This window comes from Phasianus colchicus, chromosome 3 (genome assembly GCF_987193195.1).
Source record: "Phasianus colchicus chromosome 3, bPhaCol1.hap1.1, whole genome shotgun sequence".
In the NCBI taxonomy this organism is placed as follows: Eukaryota; Metazoa; Chordata; class Aves; order Galliformes; family Phasianidae; genus Phasianus; species Phasianus colchicus.
The window spans coordinates 48424446-48452240 of record NC_143438.1 but is presented as its reverse complement, the minus strand read 5'-3'; the positions used below and the strand labels follow the sequence as shown (position 1 = coordinate 48452240).

The 27795-nt window shown below is 38.0% G+C and overlaps 1 protein-coding gene across 9 annotated transcripts in view; it reads right to left on the bottom strand.

The window, feature by feature from the left end:
• The window catches only part of GREB1L (GREB1 like retinoic acid receptor coactivator), a 160442-nt gene that overhangs the window by 47815 nt on the left and 84832 nt on the right, over positions 1 to 27795 (bottom strand). For 3 of the 9 annotated variants that reach the window (XM_090137444.1, XM_090137440.1, XM_090137445.1), the window contains 4 exons: positions 22827 to 22930; positions 8822 to 8993; positions 8420 to 8617; positions 462 to 638 (listed from right to left, as the gene is read on the bottom strand). In XM_090137444.1, the coding sequence (XP_089993570.1) occupies positions 462 to 638; positions 8420 to 8617; positions 8822 to 8990 (544 nt within the window). In that variant the 5' untranslated portion in view covers positions 8991 to 8993; positions 22827 to 22930. Of the gene's footprint in view, positions 1 to 461; positions 639 to 8419; positions 8618 to 8821; positions 8994 to 11024; positions 13005 to 21273; positions 21338 to 22826; positions 22931 to 27795 lie in introns of those variants that run through there. The other 6 variants (XM_090137447.1, XM_090137443.1, XM_090137446.1 and 3 more) reach the window with 4 other exon arrangements.

The window sequence follows — 27795 nt, the reverse complement described above, 5'->3', positions numbered from 1 at the left end:
TTATCAAAATCTGCGTATTAGTTTCTGAGAGCCAAATTGACATCAGAGTTCCTATTGAAAACTATGTCCCTAATGGAGAGATGAGCAGAATTTGCCCAGTAATCTGCAGAAAAATAGCTCATCATCTACAGCTGCATGAGCATATTTCTTCCTTAATGAAAGTGCTGCAAGCATCAGCAGAAATAAAGAGTACTTGGAGAGTCCACATTGCCAGGCAAACAATTGTTTTCAACCCACACAGAAATCATCCAGCTTCAACTGTGGTTAATTGTGGAATCAGGGACTTATTTCAAATAAGCCTTCATGGCAGGTTCAGCTATAGATTTCCTTTAATAAAAACAAGCCTCTTGTCAACATATTTCTAATAGAAGATCATCAGCTGAAATGACTTCAGATAATTCTGAACCAACCTTTTTCTCTGAATTGTTATGGTATAAAGAAAAAAAAAAAAAACCTCTTACCTAAAAGTGCATTTTTTCCATGATCATCTGGCAAAAACCGCTTGTCGACTGCGCAGACTAGAATGTGCTCAGGAAGGTTTGGAGACTTGGCTCCTACTAACAGGAAGCCTGCTGGGATATCAATTTGCTCCGTGCACAGCGATACTAATCGTAAATCCTTGCCTGCTTGACAAAAACCTAAAAGCAAAATAAAACCAAAACAAGTGATAAATCTTTGAAAGATTTTTATTAGTATTATTTCTTTTTATCAGTTCCATTAACAAATGAGGTTTCATAACCTGATGCTGTTTTTTTTGTTTTTTAATATATATTGTTCAAGGGAAAAATGATACAGCATCTACTCAGATCCACTAGCTCAGGGGTTCAAAGACAATAGATAAATACACTATTTTAAAGAAATCCTGAACATTCAGGAAGAGAAGTAAGATTGTAAAGACAAGATACCAAATGGCTCAGAAACTGTTATTTTTTCCACAAGCTTTCAAAACAAGAGAAAACTTGTGATTTTATAGCAGAAAGTAGCTCCTAAAACACCCCAAAGAATTGTTCTTTTCTTTACAAAATCTTAGCTTACAGTCAGAGGAATCATTCAGGGGAATCAGTTTTGGTTTTGTTGCTTGTCTCAGGCTGGCACTGGTACAAAATTACTACTAAGCAGTACGAAGGTATGATAAAAAATGATGACTGACATTTAATACTGACTATTAAGGGAATAATATTTTCAAATTAAATTCTAACTTGGCTCTAGATTAAGCATTCTAATAATTCCAGCAAGGAAAAAATGAGGTAATTCACTGCTTCAGTAAAAGCTTGCTCTCATCAACCTGTCTGTTCTCCAACTCCATACTTATCATGTCAGTTCAGACAGTTTTTTCAGAAAGCTTTTAGCGTTCCTCCTCAGTTCTTTTTTATAGAAGTTCACTCAAATATCTCTTAGCTGGACATGTTTTTAGAGCTGTACAACATGCTTTCTGTAAGTCTGCAGTTGAGTGCTGTGTGACTTCAAGTCTCCAGTTTGTTGTTTGTTTTTCCTGCACACAGATACACAAACGCAGTGTGAACATAACACTGGTTCTTGTACTGCTAGTTAATACAAGGTAAATTCAGTGATGTGGGCAAGGGGAACTGGAGTGAGCAGTGTGTAAATGGCAGGCTGGGACACACCAAAAAGCAGCCCAGATCTGTGGCTAAACATCCCAGCAGCATCCTTGGGAGCTTAGGACTCATGATGGGCTTGGCAGCCACCTATTAGCAGCCACGCTCAGGATTTTTTAAAAGGCTGGATGAGATAGCTTTGGGGTTTTCAACATTGCAGAACAATTCAGGGACCTCTGAAGGCCCACCTGGACCAATATTTTATTCAAAAGAAAGCCAACTCCAAAGTTAGATTTTTGTAACCTAATTAAACTCCCAACAACTTTCAAAGACTCTTCCATTAAGTTCAGTACTGAACCTGAAGAATCACAATCACCCAAAACGTTTTTCTTTAGTGATTTCCACTATCAAATGTGACAGGTGTAAGAGAAAGCAACAGTTATGTGGTTTCTTCTGTGGGCAAGGATACCATCACATGGGACTTTCTGGTTTCCCCTAGGCAGAAGTCAGTGGAAGCACCACCAACTTTTAGTAAGAACAAGACTCTAACGTCCAAAGACATTACGCAGTCATCCACTGACCATCTCTCTTTTGCTACGACCATGGAAATATGGTAGCATAAACAACATATGCATGTATCTGTATGAACCAATATTTCTACATAAAGTATCACCGTAACGTATCCTGTTTTCACATTATCATTAAAAACACATCAAACTTAATTTGGAATTATTGAAATACCTACTAACACTTAAGGTACTAATCAGTATTAATTAGATTTAAAATATTTTTTAATCACTCCATAGCTAGAAGAGAAATGAGAAAGAAAAACCAAACCTCTAGAGAAAGATTCTAAACATCAAGAAACAATTTGTAGCTTAACCCACAGCCACCTTGAGTATTATTAACTTGGCTGTACTCTCGTGTACTATGCTCACACACAGCTTAAAACTTCAGCAAGGACAGTGAAACCTAATGTTGTTTTTTGTTTGTTTTTATCTCAAACCTTTACCTGGCAAGGATCATGTGTGAAGTGGAATGCCTACAGACAGCTGTTGAACTCCCTGGCAAGCAGCAACTTGCTGAAAACGTGGTACGATACGTGTTCAGTCCTGTGCCTACACCCACAGTCTGCTGAGCCAGTTCTTGGCTGAGTATTTTCTTCAGTAATTCAATTAGCTCAGCTGAAGCAACAGCTCATTCAAGCTGAGAGCTAGTCCAGATTTGCCCTCTTACATTCCTTCTTCCAACCAATTAATTAAAATTAAATGCCTGAAGTTTTTTATTTGCTTACAAATCAATGAATTTTAATGATTGCTTACCAATGAGAAGGAGCCTACATTTTAGGGGAAAAACATTGAAACTCCCTATTTAAAGAAAAACAACTTATTTTATGATTAGGTGAAGTTGGATTACAATATGTCAAGCTCTTTTAAATGTGTATTCCTTAAAAACATTAGGATTAATCCTAATCAAATGGAAGGCTAGGTGCCCAGGTAAGAATTATCTAGACTTTTTAGCATACTTTGTGAAGAAACAATTGCAGATAAATATGTGAATGAAAACTCCCTTACATTCAGAGCAGATTCTTCTTACTCAAATGTTTATGTTGTTTGGATATTACATCCAGAATTTTCAAAATAGATCTGAAATATTTTGTGCATTCGGTGAAATCTGAGTATCTGACATACTTAGAAAATGCCACTGTACATCTAGATTTAAAATACAAAAATTACCCACTGTTGACAATGTTGGCAAACAGGAAATCTGTAGATAAGGATTATGAAACAGCAAGTGTGATAAGATTTCAAGGCAGATTTAAACCTCTCTCTTCAAAGAACAATTTTCTCAAGAAATGCCCAGAAGCACAAGCAATGTCTAGGAAGAGGCTATTGAATGAACTGTCGGCAATGGCAATACTGGGACACAAGAGAAAGCAGGATTCCGATTGTCAGCACTTAACACATTTCACTATGGACTTGCTTTCCAACATGCAGCATTCAGATGGCTGAATACAACGATAGTACAAAAGATAACAGTTTTACATTGGAAGAGAGTAAGGTTTAGAGCAGATGTTAGGAGCAAATTCTTTACTCAGAGGTTGGTGAGGCTCTGGCACAGCTGCCCATGTAAGCTGTGGTGCCCCATTCCTGGAGGTGCTCAAGGCCAAGTTGGATGGGGCCCTGGGCAGCTGAGCTGCTGGGTGGCAGCCCTGCCCATGGCACGGGGTGTGCTTTGAGGTCCCTTCCAAGCCATTTGATAATTCCACATCATACATGAAACTCCGAGCTTTTCTGGATGCTTGAAGGTTTGGATGTTCCAGTGAGATGAAGCGTTGCACCAGTACTCTACATAAACTCCTGCACAACTTGCAAATAATATGTAACATCTGCCCCTGTATCATCTCTTCCTTCATCCAAAGTTCTCTGAGATCCCTTCTACGATCTCCTTCTTCCTCCCTGCATAATCTCCTCCTGCATCTTTTTCTGCCTCAGCTGCCGACATCTCTGCATCAGAGGTATGCATGTGTAGATCAGCTGGCCTGCACATGCCTCCGTAATGTTTGGGCTGTGTGAAAGGAGAGGTATAATTACTTTTCTGCCCCAGGGGACACTAGTTTGGGGGCTCCAATGTCACCTGACAAGCTCCTGAACTTTACAGATCTTGCTGATACTAAGCTCTCTACATTTCAGTCCAACGTGGCTGAAAGCAGCTACCATCCGCTGACAGGAGGGCAGCAGGACATCCAGGCAACTGCATCAACGGCGTTTTCCTGGGAAGCAGAGAGATTAACAGCACCGATACTGAATGCAGTTCCCCCGGCTCCCCTTGCCGCAGGGACAAGCCATCCTGAGAGACAGGCAGCGATAGGGGGCAGCATAGGGAGCCTCACACCTCCAGGGGCTCCTGTTCACCCAGCTGCCACAACACCAGCGAGGGAAGGCTGGCAGTTTGGCCAGATACAGCACAGCTGGTGTTCGCTTAAAGCAGGAGATATTCGGAGAATGTAAAGCTGCTGCTGTGCAGTGAAGTCTTGAATTTTCCTTCAAAGAAATGGGGATGGTATTTGCTCAAGAACCCGTCGTTACCATCCTTCCCCTGGTTTTTGGGACTATAAATCACTCATCTAGTTTCAGCTGCTTTTTTAAACTGAGAAAATTCCACACAAGAAATAGTTATTTGGAAACAGGCAATTGACTACAGGGAGACGAAGGAGGAATTAACCACTTTCTCTGCTACGTTTGAACTATGAAAGTACATTTTTTTTAGCAAGCAACACAGAGACCCCAACCTCTTTTCCTCTCTGTTTTGCAAGATTATGCATTGATATTTAATTACCTAGTAGAGATAAGCATTTCAATATTAGGAAAGACAACACAGGATCCCTCTGCACAAATGCAAATCCTGCTGCCCATGTATAAGATTTTGACTGTGCAAAATCTATTTCCATCTCATGGCTGAGATTTATAACTCATTTATAACTGAGTTAACACCTAATTTTTTATGCTGAGCAGCCCTAACACACATGACTAAAACGACAAAACCTATCAGCCACTGAAATAAATCAGCTTCTCTTTATGAAATTGTTTATCGCCGTGCAATCATAAAAAGCAAGAGCACACAGCTGAGCTGCTCCGTTAAAAAAAAAAATATATCTTCCCACAGGATCTCAGCTTTGTTTAAATAAAGAACAGGCATTTGTATTCTGATTGGGGATTTGCAAATATCAAGAGCAGTCACAGAAAGAATAGCGAATGGCTTTTACAGACATTATCTGCATTTCTTTGAAAGAAAATTCATTAGTTTTTGTTTCTGAGTAGTATATTTGCATTCTCAACATCACTTTGTTTAGGTTAATTCATCATTTTGAAAATGAAATGTATCTTCTCAACTGCTGACACCCAGAAGCCCTGGAATCTTCTTCAGATTGAAGTTTTTATACATCTTCCCTTTCCCCACCGATAGGAAGAAGCAGTTTCAGTGTGGGCTACCAGCCCCTAGTTGAACTGCAATAAATGAGGTATTTGCATAAGAAATTAGCTTCCAAGAATTACATATGAATTACCAGTCACTGTCACTTGCTATTGTAACTTCACAGTAACTGATCAGGTGTTAAGTACCTGCTTACCTAATTGCCTCAGAAACTGCTTCGGCCCTTCTTTAAGCAACAAGTAAACTGAGGATTTTCTAACAAAAGAAAGGTGCTACTATTGTGCTTCCCACGTTTTGCATAAAATGCTATTCTACAACTTAGAAACGGTCCGTTTTAAAGCAACAGCAAACAAATTAAGAGCAGTTTCCTGTATTATTTTGTTGCATTTGAGATACCTGTCTGAAAACAAAAAAGTATTTTTTTCTTAAAATCTCATTTTAATGGAAGTTACAATAAGTTAATCCTCCAGACTCTATTATTCTTGATTGCAAAGCCCATACTTTTATTGCTAATAGTGAGCATCGATAACAAATGCAGTTGCTCTTTCCAAAGGCTAGCAGGAAAGCTAAGGGATGTAAAATTACGGCCAGCTGTGAAGAAGCATCCAACAAGCTATCACTTGCAAAGCACTTATTTTTACCGACGAAAAAAGGCAATGAGTGCTTTCTGCATGCATGTGACAGACAGACAGAAAAAGAACAGGTCATCACAGAAAATAATCCAATGACAACAGCATAGATCCTGAATTCAGGAAAAGCAAACCTTAAAAGAGAGAAAGATTTCACCCCATCTGTGCTAAAACGTGGGAGATGGGTTTTACAGCAAGAGGAACTATGAACTGTGGGTTCTGGGACCAAGATTTTGCTCTTGGATAAGCAATGAAGCATATGCTCAGTTTAAAGCATCCGAACAGCCACAGTAACTTCAATTAGTCTACCAGTATTCTTTAACATTTACCTTATATTATTTATCTTTGTAATTAAATAACTAAGATAAGGAATGTAAACAACAGCAGCGATTGTATCTTAAGTCTCTGGAAGGGCATATTCATGAAAAGAAAGATGAGCTATCCGATTAATATCTCACTGAGATACAATAGCAGAGTGAATGTTTTAAACAAAACCGGGGGTTTTAAAGACAAATAAAACTGTTCTTACAGATCATCAGTAATCTTAAATATATATATTTTTTTTCCTTTCATTTTCCAGCACAAACAGAATATACTCTTAAATACTGAAATCACTGAAGAGAGACAGATTTTGTAAATTCAAAACAGCTAAGTTGACAAAGAGTAATAAACAATCCTAAAATTTGGGAGAGAGCTTTCTTCTAATGTATGCTGACAATAGACGACTTTTAGATAAAAATCAAAACACAGAACTGCCTATGTAAGGTCTTCCAGAACATACTAAAGCCTACAATACTACACGAATCCCTGAGCATATAGTTACATACAGTATGTAACTATAGTGTCACTAGGCATAACCTTGTGATTAGCAATATGCAACCACACTGCAGTGTAGGGAGCACTTGTCAGCAAGCATCTCCTTGCAGTGTCACGTCAGGCAGCAATGAAACAGTCCTGAGCAGAGGCAGCATTTATGAACATGGAACAATTTGCATTCTGCATAGATCATAGAATCACCAAGGTTGGAGAAGACCTCTAAGGTCATCTAGTCCAACCATGCACCAGCAATTAGTATTTCCTCACTAAACCATGTCCCTTAGCAAAACATCTAAATGTTTCTTGAACACCACCTCCCTGAGCAGCCAGGAAAAAATTTTCCTAATATTCAATCTGAACTTCTCTTGGTGCAACTTGAAGCCACTCCCTCTACTTCTATTGCTAGTTACACAGGTGAAGAGGCCAATCCCCACCTGGTCATAACCTCCTTTCAGGCAGCTGTACAGAGTGATGAGGTCTTCCATGAGCCTCCTCTTCTTCAGAGTGAACAATTCCTATTCCCTCAACAATTCTTCATATGGCCTGTGTGCCAGATACTTCACCAGACTCATTGCTCAATTCAATTACCTCTTGCCTCTCTCATCCCACTTTTAGCTACAGCGTCCTGCTGGCATGACCGTCTCTTCTTCCTTCTTAGTGTTTAATATATTTAGATGCCATTTCAGCTCTTGTTCTGGTAAGCAAAGAACCTCCCATAGCAGCCAGTCTTTCTATTATTTGTATTAAAGGAAACTGGAGGTACATTGTCATGGAGGGTAAAAGCTTAAATGAACTGCATTCAGAAAGAATAAAGTAAAAGAAAAGTCCAACAGGTATATTCATAATGATCTGTCCGTTTCTTTCACACTTTTAAAAGAAAACAAAAACAGTACTGTCAGCAATTTTGATCACCTTGAACAACAATCAGGATTGCTCAAGGTAAGCAACCAATAACAAGTGGGCAGCTGGGGAACAGAAAACAGACAAGGTTCCACTACCATCCCTCTTATCCTCCTAGTAGCAGAACAAACAATAAGTCTCTTCCCCACATTCTCCCTCCAACTCTTCCTTCTGCCCATGGAAGCAACAAAATCCAGTGTTGCCAAAGTTTCTGATACACCTCAATGTCTAAGCACTCTATCAAGGTTTTAGGGATAGACTGGGAACCAGCCATATCAATGTCGACTCAAGAAACTTCTTTGAGGACATTAAATCAGTGATTAGTAAAGAAAATAAGGGACTTCCAGAAACTAACAAAGTGCCACGGTGAATCTTAGGAACTGTTTTCAAGTAACACATTTCATTTTAAGTCCTAAAAAACAAAAACAAAAAAGTCCTTTTACTCTATGCTATCTTAGATCTAAGGCTTTGACTATGAACAGTTAATTTGAGACTTCCTTGCTCAAGTGTTTCTAAGTTCAGAGGCAATGCATTTTACTGAGAACTGCTTTAAAAGATCTCACAGGTAAAAGAAAGTATACCAACCATCAGTAGTGCAAGACCCTTCTGGGGCAGGTTTTTGTGAATATGGGATTGGTGGACTGCTTGAATCTGACATGTCTTCATCCTCCTCTTCATCTTCCATTTCATTAACAGTTTGGTTAGTAGAAAAGTCCAAATTTCCATTTTGTGAATAGCGATGTACTAATTCTTTATCCAACTCTTCCACCTTTGGCTTCACATCTGAGCAAGAATAAAATACAAAATAAACATTTCATCAGTATTTGTGACTACCCCCTTTTAAAAAAACAGTATAGTATTCTCCCTCCTCAACAAGAGTTGAAATTCAGATTTTGTCACACAATGAACAGCAGTACAGCATTTTGTTATTTAATGAAATGCATCCCACCCTTTTCTCAGAAAAACAACAATTGAAATGTGCCATACTTTCATGGTTACCTTCCGGCAAGAAAGGTGGCTGGTCAGGATCCAGGTACAGCTGTGAGAAGATTGGCCGTGGGACAACACTGCTGCATCTCAGAGAAGCTTCTATGGAGTTATGAAGAGCTTCTTCAAAACGAGCAGATTTTAGTTGTCCTGCGTATGAATTCCCCATGATCTAAAAATGCAAAGAAAATGGTTGATGAGCATAAGGGAAGGAGCATACACAGATCTTTTACAAATGTCAGGTGAGGTCTTTTTAATATCCACCATGACAGACATTGGCAGACATCAAGTTAGCAATAATATTCTGTTCTAACTAGCACTGTGTTTCTACGTATTTGGTACACCATGCATACTCCTGTTTCAATTACAGGTTTTAGCACAACTGCTTTGTGTTTTGTGCGTACATTTCCTTCTCAGAAAACTCAAGAACCCCTCTGGTGTAGAGTTTTGTTAGGGGGGTGGAGGGGAGAGGAAGAAGAGAAAATCATTATTATTGTCATTTTTAGGATTTTCAAAATAGACTATAGAAGTGAACACAACACAGAAAATTGAAAAACGTCAAATCTGGTTTCATCACTAATTATTGAACTACTTTAACATTATTTAACTTGGGAGTATGCCATCATTTGCAAATATATATATATATATATATATATATATATATATATATATATATATATATATATATATATATAGACATCCAGTAACTTTAAATTTTGCTTTTGCTAATATTAACTGAAATTGTGTGGAAGTCAGCTCTCTTTTAAGAGTCCTTTGCAAATGCTGTGAAGTGTTTTTATTTTAAATTATGCTTTACATGGCTATAGTGTTAACAGCCTTCTAAATTGTCTATTTGGACAGTTAACATTCATGTTTATAACAATGATTAATTTATGAACTTTATGAAATATTAAGCACAAATAGACCTTTAGATCATCACTTCTTCTTGGATAACATTATTCACCCCACAGACACTTATATTTGTTCCCTCAGCATTAGGAATCAGTAAACATCTAGTAACAGGATGGCCATGGAAAGGTTTCATCTAGCTAGGGCAAACTCAATGAAACATGAAATTTTCCACTTTGCTGGGTCATCACGCTATGTAACATTTACTCCAAAAAAATTAAGATGTAACATTTTCTACTGTTCAAAATACAAGACTGCATTTTCAGAAAATTTTATTTCAACAAAGGTTACTTTTCCTCTGTTAAATCAATAGTAGAAAGTACAAATACTTATATCGTCTTTGTAATTTCCTTCACTAGATGTCACCTAGTCCCATGACCAGAGTAAGATCTCAACCAAGAAGATAAGTAGGCATTTAGAAAATCTACAATTCTATTTGTGGTTGATTACTGGGTTGCTCAAGGTTTTCAGCACCACCTGTGAAAGGGCAACAATAACTGCTTACAGTAGTGTTTCAGAGCTCCCAGCATAGAAGAATATTTCTGTCCTACTATAAGACTCGGGGATGAAGTTTATTGAATTATTCACCTCAGGTGGATGAGAGGCACAGTTAGCAGTTCAAACTTTGTACAACTCTGAGTACACAATTCCACATAGAGTCATTAAGGCTGGAAAGACCACTAAAATCACCTAGTCCTCACCATGCCCACTGACCACATCCCTCAGTGCCACATCACACTGTTCTCGAACAGCTCCAGAGAAGGTGACTGTACCACCTCCCTGGGCAGCCTGTGCCACTGCATCACTGCTCTGCGAATAAATTTTTCTTAATATTCAACCTGAACCTTCTCACAAATCTGGGGACAACAGCATTTCCTCACCCCAAATGAAGACAATACAGAGATAATCTTTTTTCCTAAGCTTTCATTAAATTAAAAAACACCAGGGAGTTTGTATAAACATACAGTGCCACAATAAAAGCGAATCAACATTTAATAATACAATTTCTACTTCCCACAGGGCACTGTCTATCCGAAGTCACTTCATACTCTGTTTTCTCCGTAATCTATGTGATGTATATTGTTTATGCCTTGTTTTGAGAGAAAAATATTAATAAAATGCCATATGATTGAAGGCAAAAGCGTACTTTTTATTTAATTTTTCTTCATGAGACCTATGCAGAGAGACCTGCCTGTGGAGGACAACTGTCGTGGATTAACTTGAAATGGTGGGTTAACATTACTGGAGGACCCTTCCAGCTTGATGTGAGAAAACAAAGCAAGATTACAAAGACCTTGGAAACATCCAGTAGAGGGAGGCTCAGGAATTGGTCTCCTCAAGGCACAAAATGGAGCAATGGAGCAAGAGGAAGGCTCCTCTCAAGCCTTGAAGGAAGAAGGGTGAGGCACTGGAGGGGGTGGAGAGAGCAGCAGCAAGGCACAGGCCTGGCTGCAGCAGGGGAAGCTAGGCCCCAGGGAGCCCAGTGCCAGCAAGCCAGAGGCCGGGCAGCTAATGTCCTAACGCTCCCCCAGGCCATTAGGGCAGCTGGGCCTCACAGGGAGTTCAAGGGAGCTTGGGAGAGGAGGGGCAGGAGGAGAAGGAGGCTTCCCCTCTGCAAGGGAGAGGGCTGGAGAGGCCTTTCCACAGCACGCAGCTCACCCATCCAACTCTTCTGATCCAGCCGACCAAAAGCCAAGGGCACTGATTCAGGGCATTACTGCCTTTGTGTTTCTGTTTTTGAATCTACCCTGAGTGCTTGGTGCAATTAGGAAGCATTTCATTTTCCTCCTGACTATGTCAATGGGGACTTGCAGTCAGCGTACTGCAGCAGCGGCGGAGCTGCAGCGCAGCATTGTCTGCTTTAAGTGTGTCTGTGAAGGGGCTCCGAGGATGCAGCAGCCTGGGCGAAAAATAAAGAGGTGGAATTGGAAGGGAGAGAAAAAGGAGCAAAAAGCATTTCTGTCATTAGAACGTGTACCTGCTGTCTCTGCATTAAAATTTGACCAAAACTAGTGATTTAACACGAATTAATGATCATTATTTAAAAAGTTTTCCAAATAATATGTTTACCTTCTATTTCCACATTGGTTTAAAAAAAAAATTAAAAAAAAAAATCAAAATTGGACTATTTGAGCACACTTAGGGGTCTCTAATGTACAAGAGGTTTAATCTGGGGGCACATAATTCTTTCCACGCACACCAACTGCAGCTAGTTTAGCACAGACCTGGTTAAATTCCTAGATTTCAGCCTTATTAATTCACACCACTGGATACCGTGATTTACAAATTACCTTTTGTTTTAAAATCTCTGCAGAAGTCTGTAGCCCAGTCTGTCCTTAGCTGTTTCAAACTGTATATAATAACAGAGCGTTATTATGTGTATTATGCTGAATATGTATGTGTAGTAAGATTTTCCTCTACACTTTCCCATTACACCGCCAAGGAACAGATTCATCATTCGCTCAGACATCCCTTCTACTTCACAAACTTTGCCACTCTATGCAGGCAATTTTTAGTCCATATCCTTAAAACACTATTGAGAGACACAAGACAATTAAAATGGAACAACTTCAAAATGAACCTTGCTGCAAAACCTAAGAAGAGAACTTCCTGACATTCAGACGACCTGCACCTCCCACCTCTATCACTCTGAGGGTGCTTCTCTGTAAAGATCCTGACACTAAGTCATCATGACTCCTACTCTACACATCCTGAGCATCTCCACTGCTGCTGTGCTGCTTCAAAGCAGATTTACTGAGACTATTTCACGCCTTCTTTGCAGTAGCTAACACTGAGCTGGAGGATTAAGGGGCATTTGCTGGAGTTAGAGAGCTACTCTGCAGTCTGAATTGGGGTACTAATGCTGCAAGTTTTGGTTGGAAATTAACTATAGATGTTCACTGTAGAAAACAATACTAGGACTGACAGGTGACTCTGTAAAGGCAGACAGAATTGGAAGTAACTGAAGATTACAAAGATTATTTTAGCACTGCAGTAAAGGACACAGACAAATTTGAATGCTTCTTTCAACCACAGAGGCTGAATTTGCAATAAAGTCGTATCAATTTAAGCAAATAATCTAGTTCTGTACTAGATCTGGTCAAGAGATCTGCGCACAAATAGGACATTGCATGTTCCAGAAGAAGCAGGGCCTAGCTTCTTTACAGCTCCAGCAGACTGGCAGTGTCTGAGCATTGCAAACATTACAAACTTATTCCAGTCAGAAAAATACATCACTCTGGTCCTGCACATACCCCAACCACACACTAATAATAATAATAAAAAAAATAGAACTTTTTTGGAAAGTAGACCATTACCCAGCAATTCTTTGGAGCAGATCTACATATTGAGCTGAAGGCTTTACAAGTAAAAACATAATCAGATCATTCAGTACACCAGATAGCACATATCTGGCCTCCAGGTGGGTCATGACCCCAGAGACTTTAAAGGAGAGGAACTGAAATGGAGGATGAGGGAGGGGGTGAGTGTTGTTGTTATGGCTTAAAGCAATTTCACAATTACCTGATAGTGAATGATGAATCTGATGCAAACACCCTCCATTAAGTCAGCTCTATCAAGTCCTTACTTTGTGTTTAACCTAATGATGTAATTGTATTCTCCAAAACACATAATCTGACTTTTGATCTGGCCTAACCCCACAGAAAAGTTTCTCTTCAAAGGAAAGGAAAACAAGCTCCTTGACAAAGGTACTGTCAGGCCCCACAAAGCTTCTGTATCTTGAAGGGTCATCTTAGGCAAAGGGAAAGCAGGCATCTATTTATACTGTAAAATCATTTGGGAGCAGATTGCTTCAGGTACATTGAGCATTTTCTGTTACTTACATCAGCCTTACTGATGTTTGAGAGTCATATTTTCTCCACTAGGGCATCATTAGGATGTATCACAAACATGCATACAAGCAGAAAGAATGACAGCTGGCAACACCAGTGACAAATATATTTGTTGATTAAAAGTATAGATTACAATGACTGAAGTATATACCAGCATCAACCATAGCAACAAGTAGGAAAGACTTAATGTGAGAGCCAATACAAGAATGCAAGCCAGTGTTCTCATTAACAGGTACCTTATCTCACAGCCTTTGTAAGATTCCTTTTACCCCCACAGTCCTTTCAAGATCCTGAGATTCTCACCCTGCTTTTGTCTGTGTTGGGGTTATTCAAGCTCAACTGCAAAAGAGTTTACAGTTTTATCTGTTGAGTGACAAGACAATTCACAAAGCCTTCCAGAAAAAAAATGAACGATTAGATTACACTCACTGTTTATAGTGTGGCTCTTTTACAATTTTTCATTTACTTTGAAGAAAATATTGATAACATCCTATACCCAGTACCACATCCAAGCAAAGAATGTGAAAGATCAAGAACATTTACTTTTCCTGACAAGGTTTTCCTTCTTCTTACTCAGTTAGTAGTATCTCTCTATAGTTGGATTACTGAACCAGATTACATGGGATTTGGAAAATTCCTTCCCCAGATGCAGATAAAAAATGCTATTCCACAACAAGAACAGAAAGCAAATCCCAAATGGCTCTATAGCCTGACTGCATCAGACATCCTCATAGTCTTCAGGCACAGCTCACAAAATAATAAACACAGTAAATGTAAAATTCGCACCCGAACTCAGAAAACTCAGTGATGCAATACTGAGGCCAAAAAAGGAAAATAACCAAGAAACAAAATCTGAAACTTGATCACCTATTTAAAACTCTGAATGTCTCTAATTCTTTTTAACATTATTAGCACACATCAAGAGGAGTTTACAGCTGCAATCAAACTCAGAATACATTGTGAGGTGCTGTGCTACAGAAGTCTCTCAAAGTTAAGCTCAAGTTTTACAAAATTGTCATTCAGTAGTTTTAAGTTATGAGCTCAGCAGTTTATTACTCAACATCCTGCATTTTCCTTCATCTTTCAAATGCTCTGCAAAAGCCTTCCCAGAATCTTTAGATTAATTTTTGGCAAGTCTGAAGTTTTCAAGTACTGTTTCAAAATTCAGTGTGTGTGGTTGGAGTCAATCCGTGTCAAACTGCAGTGGGTCCTCCTTAGCCCCATCTGGAGCTGAAAACCATTTGGCCAGATTCCCACACATGAGGCTTTGTGAGTTGAACTACACAGAGCTTGGGCTGGATTTACTTTCCTCCAGGCCATGGCTCCAACTCAGAAACCAGACGCTGAATCCCAGGTAGTCTGAGCTCACATGCCACAAACAGAGGAAGGCTGGGGATGCTGATCACGTTCCTCTTGTGAGATTTGAGATGATTTAAGGATTGAGCAAGTACCAAACTACCTCTGACGCCATTTCCTCAGTAAACAGATGCAACAAACAGATGAAAGAAAACATCTGACTATTTAATTTATGCAAGTTCACCCACAGTGATTGCACAATACACAATCATAAGGGGCTAGTATCTGTGAATAAATGATACTATGCTATAAGCATTTAAGGCAGTGGATGCCTACCTGAACACATAAAAATTACTAAAAGTATTATAAAAAGACTGGAACACTAATGGAGCAAAACTGTGACATCTAGCAGTCTGCTCTGAAACAAGGAACATCTTTTGACTTCTGCCATATGCATGCAGCTTCACGTGCAAAGAACCTTCTATGCATGTAAATGCTCATCTACAAATAAACACTGTGTGTCCTGTCACCACTTGCATGCATACACAAACTTTTACTGCCTCTTTTACATCCTTAGCCCCCCAACTGTTCACATATGCACCCCGAAGCAAACTCCCCAAACATTTTCCTCTAATGGACTACTGTGGAAAAACAAACCTACTTAGAAACCATAAGCAAACTGTAGTTTGTGTTTATAATAGTTTAAATAAGTAAATAATAAATAATTTAAATCATTTTAATTCTTTTCTCATTGATTCATGTTTTTCTTTGGTGCTTCACAGAAAGTTCTTCAATATGGGTTTGTGGAAGAGTGCAGTAAGAAGACAACAAATTTGAACGTAAGGGCAAAAAAAAGAGTAGAAGAATTAATAAAAAACTAATTTGCCAGTAATATAAAAGTTTAGTAATATATAACCATATGAGAATGAAAAGATTATACAGTGGAACCCAAGCTTTACACAAACAGACTTATGTTCTTCATGAAACAGAAGCTTCCAGAAGTTAATTGTGTTGATTTAACCCATTCTGGCTGCAAGTCTTCTTTGAGTCCATTAAATGAGTCTATGAAATTAGCAGAGAAGTTGCTGTGAAGGTTTTCCAAAGTTTTTAAAATTAAGTTGTGAAAGCTGGAGCAAATCCTTTCATGCTACTGGGATCTTCCACCATGTACACAGGGAACAGAACATTTCTATGTACCTTCAGCAAAGAGAGTACATTTTTCTCTTTTATTTAAATAGAAAAGCCTTCAGAAGAAAAAAAAAAATCAACATAAAAATCTAGCTTTTCACTTTTAGTTTTTGGTAATATTGAAATACTTCACCAATTTAAAGCAAAGGATGTGCTCACACTGATTGCAGAGGCAGCACAAGGAAATCACCAAGGAGCACTTCCGAAAATCTCATCCTGCCTCTTTAAAACAAGTTCGCTCCTACTCAGTTTTCACCATTTATGGCCTTTCCCCTAAATCAGTAGGGCTATTAACCACATTATTAATGCCAGTGCAATACAACTAAATCAGTAATGGTGCTTAATCTCAACTCTAAGATCAAGGCGTATTTGGCTGTGTAATTCTGATTTAGCAATTAGTTGCAGACATGAATTGAGGCTCCCAAAAACTTTGCGTCTTAGCACAATCAGGAAAGTTATATGTTTGAAAACTTTGAGGTACCACCACTAACACCTCAGCAGATGAAACGAAAGAACGAGTAGTATCTATGTGATTAACATAAGAATGATTTAAATAACTACAGCCTGATGTAGCAAAACTGAGATGTTTCTCTGATCTCAAATGAGTTCCAAAATCACATAACCAAAACTGGTATCTGCTCCCAAGCCTAAAGATTTTCATTGATTTTTTTTTTTTTTTTAAATATATACATAGTTTTAATGCATAGAGATATACAGGCATTCACTGACAAAACATATTCTGATAGTAAGCTACTAGTTAAAATACATTTAGTGGTTGCTAAGTAGAACAAACTAATTAGAACTACTGCAGACATGACGTTTTAACATAGTTTACATTAATCTATAACATAGGAATGTATCTTCTCAGTCACATCAGTTAGCTAACTTAAACCTTAAGATTCAGTGTAGATTTAATTGTTATTACAATAGAACACTGTTTAATAATACCTCATTTAGATATACATATATACTTTAACATATATTTTTTAAATTTCCATGATTTAGAAACTCAGTGGAGAGTCTTGATATACATTTCCAAGTAAAAAAGTAAAAAAAGAAATACAAATCCATATTTGTCAAGAATTATAGCGTTAATAATTCTTGATTTCTAAATAACAATTCTTCCATTTCTAAATTGTTTAGTTTCAGGAATTAGTTTTTGTGTTTTTTTTTTTTCCTGAGAGGTTGCTTCTGAGAAAGTAGAAGGGAAAGCTACCAGTGTTTCAAAGGAGATGTGCAGTGACAGAAAATGAAGCATTAATGGTGGCATTTCAGCTTGCACTGACATAAAAATGGACTTCATGGCTATCTATTAGGCTAAGTTGGCCTGACTGTGAGAAGCTGAGTGCTTCACCTATAGCCCCAAACATCATTTGAAGGCCTTATCAGTAAAGTTTGTGATCAATTCTTCAACACTACTGGACTAACAAAAATCACCATGTGAAACTGCTAATATCCATGTTGTTTTGAACCTTTACCTTTACTCAGTTTGTTCTTAACTCTTTTTTTTTTTGGCACATATGGTCTATACCAGTTTTCTTGGTCTGCCTTAACTCCTCAGTCTTGTAAATACTACATATTCATCTGCTTAGTGTTGTATTACTGTTTTCAGTATAACTATGGAGTAGGACTTTGCACTGTGGATTAGCAAAACACACACTATATAAATTAAATCATTAGTACTCTGTACCATAAAACATAACCAACATCTCAACACTGAATTCTAGGGTATAGGCATTAAAATCCCTACTAAAGGTTCACATAGGCAGCTTTTCCCCACTCACATGCTAACTTCTAAATAAAGGAACCAGAAACATTGTTTACTGCCAAGCAATAGAAAATAATTTCTGTGCATCTTGCAGAGATATACTTAATTCCAACAATATGTACTAACTGACACCAAAAATAAAAATAAGAAAATCCCAGTACGAAGCATAATGGTCATACAGTTTTCATTGGCTATTGGAACTTTCCAAACAGAGACAATCTGATTCTTCAGGAACATCTACTGAATACTTTCTTTTTCCAGTCTTCAACTTATCTCATGCCTGTTCTGATTTGTGACAGCTGTAAAAGACTAAAACTGAAGCTCCGCAGGAGGACTTTGTAAGCTTCATCCCTTCTTTTGCTGCAAGCAGCTCATTTTTACCCCTTGAAGCCAGCAGAACTGCAGTCATAGTGTGGCAGTTTCTCAAATATGCAACTAGAAAGCCACCTCAGAATTGCTCTTCTGCTGGGGTTAGCACCTTGAAAACCAGATGGGCTCCACATGGCTCTGTGATGTGATGTGGCACAAACCAGGATACTTAGCAGCCAAGAACCTCACAAGCACTGTTTCCCACATCTCCTTCATCCATAAAATCCATAATCCTGCCAGAAGCACTAAGTTTTGCTTCTTTCTCTCAGATTATTAAACAAATCTATAACAGAGATTTCTAGATTAAAAAGTACAAATAAATCAAGGACTGATAAATAATGTCTTGAGAAATCAAACTGCCTTCACTAAAGCATTTGTATAAAAATGCATACATGGGTTATTGGTTACAATCCTCTTTAAAAAAAAAAAAAACTGTCTCTTTTCTTCCCTAATGCTCAGACTGAAAACAAGGCAAGTCCAAAAAAAGTGTTATCCTTGCTTTTAGGAAATAAACCACCAACGGTGGAAAGGTGAAAAGAGGCTGTTGTGGAAAGGCTGTGTCAGGATGTTTGCCAGAAGTTCTCAGAGCACATTCGTGTGCAACTCTTCCCAAAACTATTGTTTTCAAATAGGTTTAAATGGTTTCATTTCTCCTCATGAGAACTCAGAATATGCTTTTAAAAAGGAGCAAGCAATTATTTTCTAATGTGAAGCTCCCATGCGGTCTACAGGTTGAGAGACGTATGTAGTATCTTTTTTCTGCAGCCTCTTTTAACTAGTAATGCAGATGCAAACAAATAATAAAGCAAGTTGCTTTCATATTTCTCTTAAAAAAGCAAGCATTGAACACAAAACCCTGCATAGGTCAAAACCACAGCAATGACCTTAAACACACAATCTTAAGTTAAACATTGTATGGGCATTTTTGCACCCTACCTGCTGAGACTGTTTATATCACTGATAGAATTTCTATTAAAAAAACAAATGTCTCTCACAAAATCTTGTTGGAAATGAACTTCAGATTGTGGAGTGTTTTGTAGAGTCCTTTTTCCTTTCCTGAAACATGTGTTTATCATGTGTCAAAGCTGACTACTTTCTCCCCTTCCCAGAATACCATTAATTCTTCTGTAAAATAAACAAAGCTCTGTCAAGCATCTCTGAAATTACCAGAGGCAGTCGCTGTTTGAGATCAAAGATGCACATCACTGCTAGGCCTTCTGCAACATCCAAGCTTTCAGTAAAATGAAAATTTCCACAAACAAGTAATCAACAGAACAAAACATTAACATCATCATATCCAGGGGATGTATCTAAAAAGAACAGTTTTGTCATTCAAAGGGATATATCTAAACAGAAAATTGCCATTGAGGCTTCTCTTCAGAATCCCAATAGGTATTTGAGGAATGTACCCTTTTCTGGGCATTTATATAACACCATTTAGTTCTGACAAAGAAAAACCTTAATCTTTACCTAAAAGATGCAAAAATCAATAATTACATGTTAACACCCAATAGCAGAAGAAGAGTTCCATAATTCTACTGCTCATATTTGTTCTGTGATGCAATTCATTACTTGTTCTGACACATTGTGTATGGGGTCTTTATGTCTGGAAGGAGAAAAAACGATACTAAAGTATATTATTCATTGGAGGGAGGCATCAGATGTGCTTCTCTACTTGTTTTTCCCCCAAAAAGAAAAGTCTTAAGAATGTTTACAAGCTGGTCTTAATTTACATGCAACATAAACACGCTATCAGAGGCAACTTTGATTCCCAAAGTTGCTATTATTATTTAGTGAGTTGGTAATACAAAAAATTTACTGGTTCTATGCACTCTTGAAGGCATTTATATAAAATTTCCAGTGAATACTGACATTCAGTATGAAGAAAATAGCCCTCCCAGTATTTATATTTTACTTTTGCAGCAGTCAGAAGAAAAGTATTATGTGCAAAATACTTACTGTGGGTAAAATAAATAAATAAATAAATAAACATTTTAATAAGATACAGAACAATTCTCTACAGAACAGCAGATGAAAAAAAAATCTTAATAATACATGTACTTCCACATTATATATCTTAACTAACTGAAGTATAGGATCTTAAAAGTAAGTTTTCCAGCTCACATATATACTCCCCAAAATGTTTTCATTATAAAGCTGATATTAAATATCTCTTCATTTCATATAGATACATATATAAAATGGGATATTCATATTTATAAAACTATGAAAGACATTCCTTCAAGTTCCTATGGCAAAAGCCAGTCCAATCTCATGGATAAATAAATCACTTATTCTTTCTTTGTCTGTTATTGCCTTATTGCAAAAGAATTAAGCTAAGGCCTAGTAAGTCAAAGTTAAGGCTTGACCTTCCATCCCTACCCTATCTATACACTCCCTTGTGTACCCCTCAAACACACATGCTATTATTTCCTGATGATTTGATGGGGTTATCAAAAGAAATTCAGAATATGTGTCAGTTTTGTAGCAACTTGAATGCTATACAAATATCTTCTGTGTTTATTTGGTGATTTGTATTTTAGTAGCTTTATTCATTCACAACTTTATTTGTTTAAAGGTGCCTTAACCTTGACATAAATCAATGCTAAGCATCTGTAAACAGCATTTTTAAAGAGTTTAAAAATTAAGCTCTTTCGAAAGCCTTAATTTGCAGTCAAGTTTCTTCTGAAAAATAAAAAGGAAATCAAATACAAAATTGTTTGTCAACATCTTTGCTCTTTTTATTTTTTTTCCCCTTGAAAATTATGCAGTTTATTCTTCTTCACTCTTCTTATGGTGTTCTTTTAAAGATCATGACAAACTACCATGTTAGTTACTATAAAAACGCTACCACTGGCTCCCAAATATCTTTTTCTTCCTAATTTGACAATGACTGTTTGTGTAAGACAGTAGGGCCAAGGAGTCTGAGATCTTAGGTTGTGGCCCATGGCCACCCCCCTTTCCAAAGGGAAACAAAAAGCACTAAACCTTTTCAGCCACATACACACTCCTTCCCCCACCACCTTTCTTGCAAAGACAGCTGCTATTGCATTTCCTTTCTTGTTACTTACGAGGTCTTGGCTCTTGACATTGATTTCTTATCTGTTTCTGTGACAAATGTTAAACGTTAATAATCTGTCAATTTGAAGAAAGATAATGCTAAATAAGTTATTGGAATTAATTACTCGAAAACTATCCTTTAAAAGTCACCGCAAGCATTACAACATGAGCAACAAAAATTGCTCAAGAGCAGCAGAAAGCCCCCCATATTTTCAACCAATTAGTAAGTGTTAGGAGATTAAAAAGTTATAATTTAAACGAGGCTGTATCCTGATAATCTAAAGCAAATCTTTGAGGAGACACAGAGTGACTGGGATAGAACAGCTCCTTAAGAAGTAGTCTTTTAATTTCTAACTGATGGGTTTTACTTCGTACTTTTCGATTATGACATATAAATTTTAGGATCAAAAGGTGAAAGTTCAGTAACCTTTTCAGTTATAGAACCAATAAAATGATAAACGTTTGGGATTCCAAAGTACACTTCTACTCTAACTGTCCTTTCAGACCCGCACTGACCGCACTATAATAGCTGCCAACATTTGGTAAGGATTAGCCTTTCATTTAGACAAAAGAAAGCATTCCTTAGCTAAATCAGCACTTTTTGCCATCAGACTCATAAAACCTTTTCACAACACAGATTTTCAAGAGAATCCTTTAGGGTTTTAGGATGCTGCTCCTTTTACTAAGTAACAAAATACACCCCAGGGTGTCTCATTGACCGCACTCAGCTGTCCTTTGACCTCCGCAATTGTTTAGGCCTAACTTCAGGGCCACAGAATCTGCCTCCCCCCCATCAAGGAGGCGAGTGTTGCATCTTCCAGGCACCCAGGGAAGCAAAACGCTGGAGGTTCCCCCTTTACTGACTTCTACCACGATCCAGATGTTGCCAAGTAAAACCTTCCTGCAGGCAGGTTTTGGGACCCTGCGGGGGCCACTCGGGACGTAGGTGGTGGCAATGACCCCCTCGCTCTGCAAGGCCTCCACGCTGCCCTTGCCCCAGGGATGCAAGAGGTCATAAAGCATCTTCAGCCTTCTGGGTACACTGGCTATTTAAATGCAACAAGAAACTATGCAAGCCCAATACTGTGTACTGAGTCAAGCCTCCCCCTTTAAGAAGTCAGTAAAAACACTTGTGAGAATCTCAGTTGGAAGCACAAATCTATCCTGATCATGACAAAGATCTGCATTCTTCTTCCCATTTGTTTTAAGCCCTTTGAGAGGACAAACAAACAAACACCCACTCTCCAAGTGAATAAAACTCATATTTAGCTACTAGCTTAGGTATCTGCAGCGTTTCTAAGTACAATATCAGAAGAAAATTGTTACAGCTTCAAAAGAACTGCCATTAAATAACAAAGTTGACCTCATAGTGGATATGTAAGAAAAAAATGGAAGCGTACATTAGAGCTCTCTGGAGAACTTAAGATATACACGTGATCAAAGCAAAACAAAATAGAAATTTAATGTCTACAGCATTCTTAAAATGTAGTTGGTGTATTTGAAACCTCAAACATTAAACACAAACATCCCACATATTCTCTATTAGGAAAGAGGAGTACAGTACCTTCTCAGATTCCTTTTAGCCTATCTGAAATGCAGTCATGATTAAAGGATGCAGCTAAGAGTTTGTGAAGTCTTGCTGCGAAACTGTTTAAAACTCCTAACCGCCTGAAAAATAAGAAGGGAGAAAACAAACAAACAAACACACATTAGAATGATTTGTGCCAGCATGTATTTTATAACAACCCAACAAAACCTGCCTATCCACACCTCGAACACGGCATACTCAGTTAAATCTGCATTGCTTTTTTCTGTGCATTCTACCAGAGAAGAAGTCCAAGTCTGTCGCTATATCTGTATATTTTTGGTGGATATATATCTGTATGAAGTCACCATATGCAACATTAGGAAGCTACCTCATCAATATGAAACATATAACTGTAACAGAAACATCAAAAAGAAACGATAACGTAGAAATAATTGTTTGACTCCTCGTTTAAAATGAAGCCAACTAAATGGGAGGTTGGTTATCTATTCTGAACTAGAGATCAGTTTTCAAAATGAAGTCAGAATTTGCTGACTTCTCTCCTATTTGACATCCCACAAAGGTATTTAAATGAAAGTATTTCTAATAGAAATTATAATTCATAAAAGAGAATACACCTGAAATACCCAAAAGAATGGAAACAATGGTAGAGCAAGAAGTGAGCAGAACACTACCTTCTAAAATACTTAGGGTTGTAACAGTAATTAACATCAGGAAAAGCATTAAATTAAGTTATCATCAGTGGGATTCTGACAAGACTTTTAGGCATACAAGCTGGTTTGACTTCTTAATATTTTGTAAAAAGATTTCAAGGAATCTGTCTTCTTGCTCACAGATAGGATTTTGGGCTTAAAGCTGCTACCACACCTTTAGACTTGCTGTCAAGAACAGAATGAATACAACTCTAAGATGTATGCCTGTAGTTCAGAACCCAGGTTTTAAAATGCAAAATGAAATAGCTTTAAACTTCTTCCTTCTCCTGTTTTTAGAAATCAGACTACTGAGAAAGCAACTCTAGCCTTTACCTCTTACCAAGGAAATGTTTTTGTTTGGAATTGTGTTCTGGGCGAAGACATGTACACAGCTCTACTCGTGCCCCACATCCCTGCTAGGCCAGCGGCAGATCTACCACAGATGGCCAGGAGGTTAACTTGCTCAGCTCCCGACCAAACCAGAGGACTCTGCAAGGACTTTAATGATGGCAGAACGGCAGTAATCCAATTCCAGCAGCTCCTGGGTCTGAAATTGCTATTTTTCGGACACGTGCTGAACATTTCACCTGCTAGTAATGACATTTTTGTATTTTCTTCTAATTACACTCAAAGCTAAGACCTTTGGCCCTAGGCCACAGACCGCTATTCAGGCTGCACACATTCTCTTAAACGCCCTGATCCTTTGTTGTCACCCTTAGTCTTTCATCTATTATTTACATCCATTGAGAAGAGAGATACTCTACCATTTGTGAAGCTTTAAAGCTTCTAATCATCTTAATTTCTTCGCCTTTCAACCAGTGCTTCCCCTTATGGACCAATGCCAATAGTGTGACAAAATAATTTTTCAAGTCGAGATCCTCCCAGACCCTTCCCAAACCTTGACACGCACTGGGCTGCGCCTTTTGTTTGCAGCCAGCTGCTTTCGCAAACACAGACCTCTGCTCGCTTTGGAGCTCTGGCTTCACTTGTTAGCATGTTGGGGGCAGTTTCTGGGGGACTCGGGATATGTTGTTGTTGTTGTTGTTGTTGTTGTTTTTTACACCACTTTCTTTCTATTACAATGTCTAACTGAACTAGTTAGTTAGGCTGCATCAGAGATACTGTACCGAAACTGTTTAAAACATTAAGTGCCTTTTGAAAGCCAAACTGCCAAGAATTTCAAGTTTCCTGTTTTTCCAGAAGCAAATCTACTAATAAGCTCAGCTTTGATTTTCTGTTGTTACCAATACACACTTGGTATTGAAAGTTTTCACATACTATTTAAGAAATGCAAAAAAAAATTGGCAACCCTTTTGCTGGTTAACAGCAGCATTGATGCGTCTTAGCTTTAGACTATGATGCAAAAATACAATTTCTTCACATGATGTTCAGATCATACCCTTCAGATCCTCCTTTATTTGCAAATAGGAAGAAAACCTATGGCATTTTCACCAAGACAGGTCTCTTCAGCATACATCAGTCTTCAGTCTTAGTTTCCAAGACTCGTGGGGTGTGATCCATCTTGGCTCTTCCTTCCACTACTGCCTGGCTTACTTTTGATTTCTAACAGAGCTTCCTTGTTGTCTGTCCCTTCTGAAGACCCCAGCCCCCTCAGCTTCTCTTATTTTCACCATTTGCTTCAACCAGCAGTTCACTTGAGACTCATCCATCTTACAATGCCCCAAGTGACAGATGCTCTTAGGAATGACCACGCTGCTAAGGGAACAAAAGATAACATCACCTCTAGGAACTCAGAGAGAAATACAACTTCAACCCTAAGACAGGGCTGTCCTGAAGGACATGGCACCATAAACCTCTCTCAAGTGGAAAAAAAAAAAAAGAAAACAATTGCAAAGAAAAGGAATCTGACACAATCAAAGACCAAAAAGAGTATGTGTTTTGTTGCAGCTGTGGTTAGTAGCATTGATGGCCTTTTTACTTTCTTTATCCTAGCAACCTATGGAAGGATTTTGTGAAATTTACCTGTGATCAAAATGAAAGAATAGAGATATTTGGTATAAAAACTGTTGAAAAATTCCTACAAAATTTAGAAGGCGTTTAGAAACAGTTTCTGCAACATGGCACAGAAGCAAACAGACCAGCTGTTGCTCAGTTAAGTTCTACAGGAATTCATAATCACAGGATACAAGCAAGTGCGCTTGATGAACAAATAGTGTAATGGGAGTTACGTTACTTCAACATCACAGCTGCTTGACAAATCTGTAATTTGCAAAGTCTGTTTTGACATTTGAGCACATATCATTTACATTATTATTAATTTTTAAAATTAGAGTGATGTATTTTGCAGCTAAAACTCACACGTCTAATCAGATTGAAGCAAAAATCTCTTGCTTCAAAATGCACCCAGAGTCTTTTATCCAGTTGGTGCAAACAGACTTCTGAGTGGGAGAGAAGCAGTTCTGGGTGGTTTTATAAATCTCTTACTCAACAAAGAGGAGGGCATATTCACATCTCCCAGTGACATACTAGCAAAAGTGATGACACAAATTCTGAGAATCCCTTCATCTATAGTGGCATGCAGAGAAACCTACTTCTTTCTCAGGAAAGCTTTAAACAGCATCTCATGATTGGTTTTCAAACACTACAGGAAATAACCATCATTACAGTACATGAGATTGACAGCACATGAGGTTAATGGACATAAAAGCTAGAGCTGTAACACAAAGTATAGGAGGTCTATTAACCAAAAGTCTTCTGTTTAATGTAAGGTCTGGGGAAAACTTCAGTATGCACTTCTGCAGCCATATTTCTTGACAGGACTTGAGTTACTCTCTGCATATCAGATGCAAAAAGATAAAAATAACATCAGCTACATTTGGTCCTTTTTGAACAGAAACTGTGGAAGCATCCCAATCCCAACAACAGAGGCACATCCTAACTTCACAGTTGCTCTCTCACTCTGAGCCACTGAATGATCCCTGCACCAAAAGGTTTGATGATGTCCCACTCAGTTGGGAAAAACTTAAATGTAGGAACCTCTGTCATACTGGGACATGACTGAAACAGCTGCACAAAAGACTCTGCTTTCTACCTCACTGCCCAGCCTGATCAGTCCACATCACTCTGAAATCATATTGTGAATACTTCGAGGCTTGGCATCAAGGATAGACTAAAAGTAGCAAAATATATGCTGTCCTACAAAATCTATACTCAGGTAGCTATCTTATCATAGAGATAATCTTTACATGTTGTAACTCCAAATATTGATCACAGTAGAAGAGAAGTGTTTATAGTTAATATGCAGTCCATCTTTTAGGTAAACGAGACCAACAGAAAGGTAAAAGGTCAAAACTACAATATGGAGCTCTGAGTAATTCCTCTGCCTTTATAAATCTCTTGCAAGAAAGGACAAGGTGTAGAATATGTTCTTGGAGTACAACTTTCTATGCAACAGATCAGGACAAGGACACTGACCTGACCTAAGCAGTTATGAAGAGTAGCACAACTACTTGTGTTGATGTATTTACTAACACCAGACTGCTTTGAAAATGTCTCGTTTGATGAATATAACATTTTTCAATTGAAAATATTTTTTAAAGTATTTTTGTAAAACCAATTCTAACACAATTCAATATTAACACAGAATAACTGAAATATTGCTACCACTGCCATTAGTATTAAGTTATTGACACTGAAACATGACCTTGAAATGACAGCTCCATTAATGCTAGTCTTACAGAGGAAGGTTTCAAAAAGCCCCGATTAAATTAACTACTTTTAAACACAATAGGATCAATATGTATGCAGAGAATGTACACCCCCATAGCAAGTCCTGTTTGCTTGATTGATCAAAAACAAAAAAATCTTGTGGCCTTCCAGATCTCAGCTGGTGCCAGAAATTCACATAGAAAAAAAAAATCCATCTAAATGAAACTCTGAAAAGGTTTACCCTTCACCAGTCTATTTGCACTTCAAAAACTCCTTAAGTCCTTCAGCTAAACCCCAGGGTTGAACCATTTCAAAAATGAGAGGGGGATGGCCATGATTTATCTTCCTTCTGTGCTCTGGACAGAGCTGTAAAATCTGCCTGCCTGCGTGCCGTGGGCTCGTTTTCAGGAGCCTTGGAATATTTACCATTTTTAGAAATAACGTTGCCCATGTCCTTACTGTCACTTATCTCCTTCAACCAGACACAAGTACATTAATAAGGGAATACTTCGATTTCTGCTCCCTGATACGCAGCAGTGAAGCTCAGTCAACAAAATGGCCAAGCATTTGAAATCATCATTTTAAATAAAAATACAGCAGACCTCGTTAATGCCTGCAAATATCAC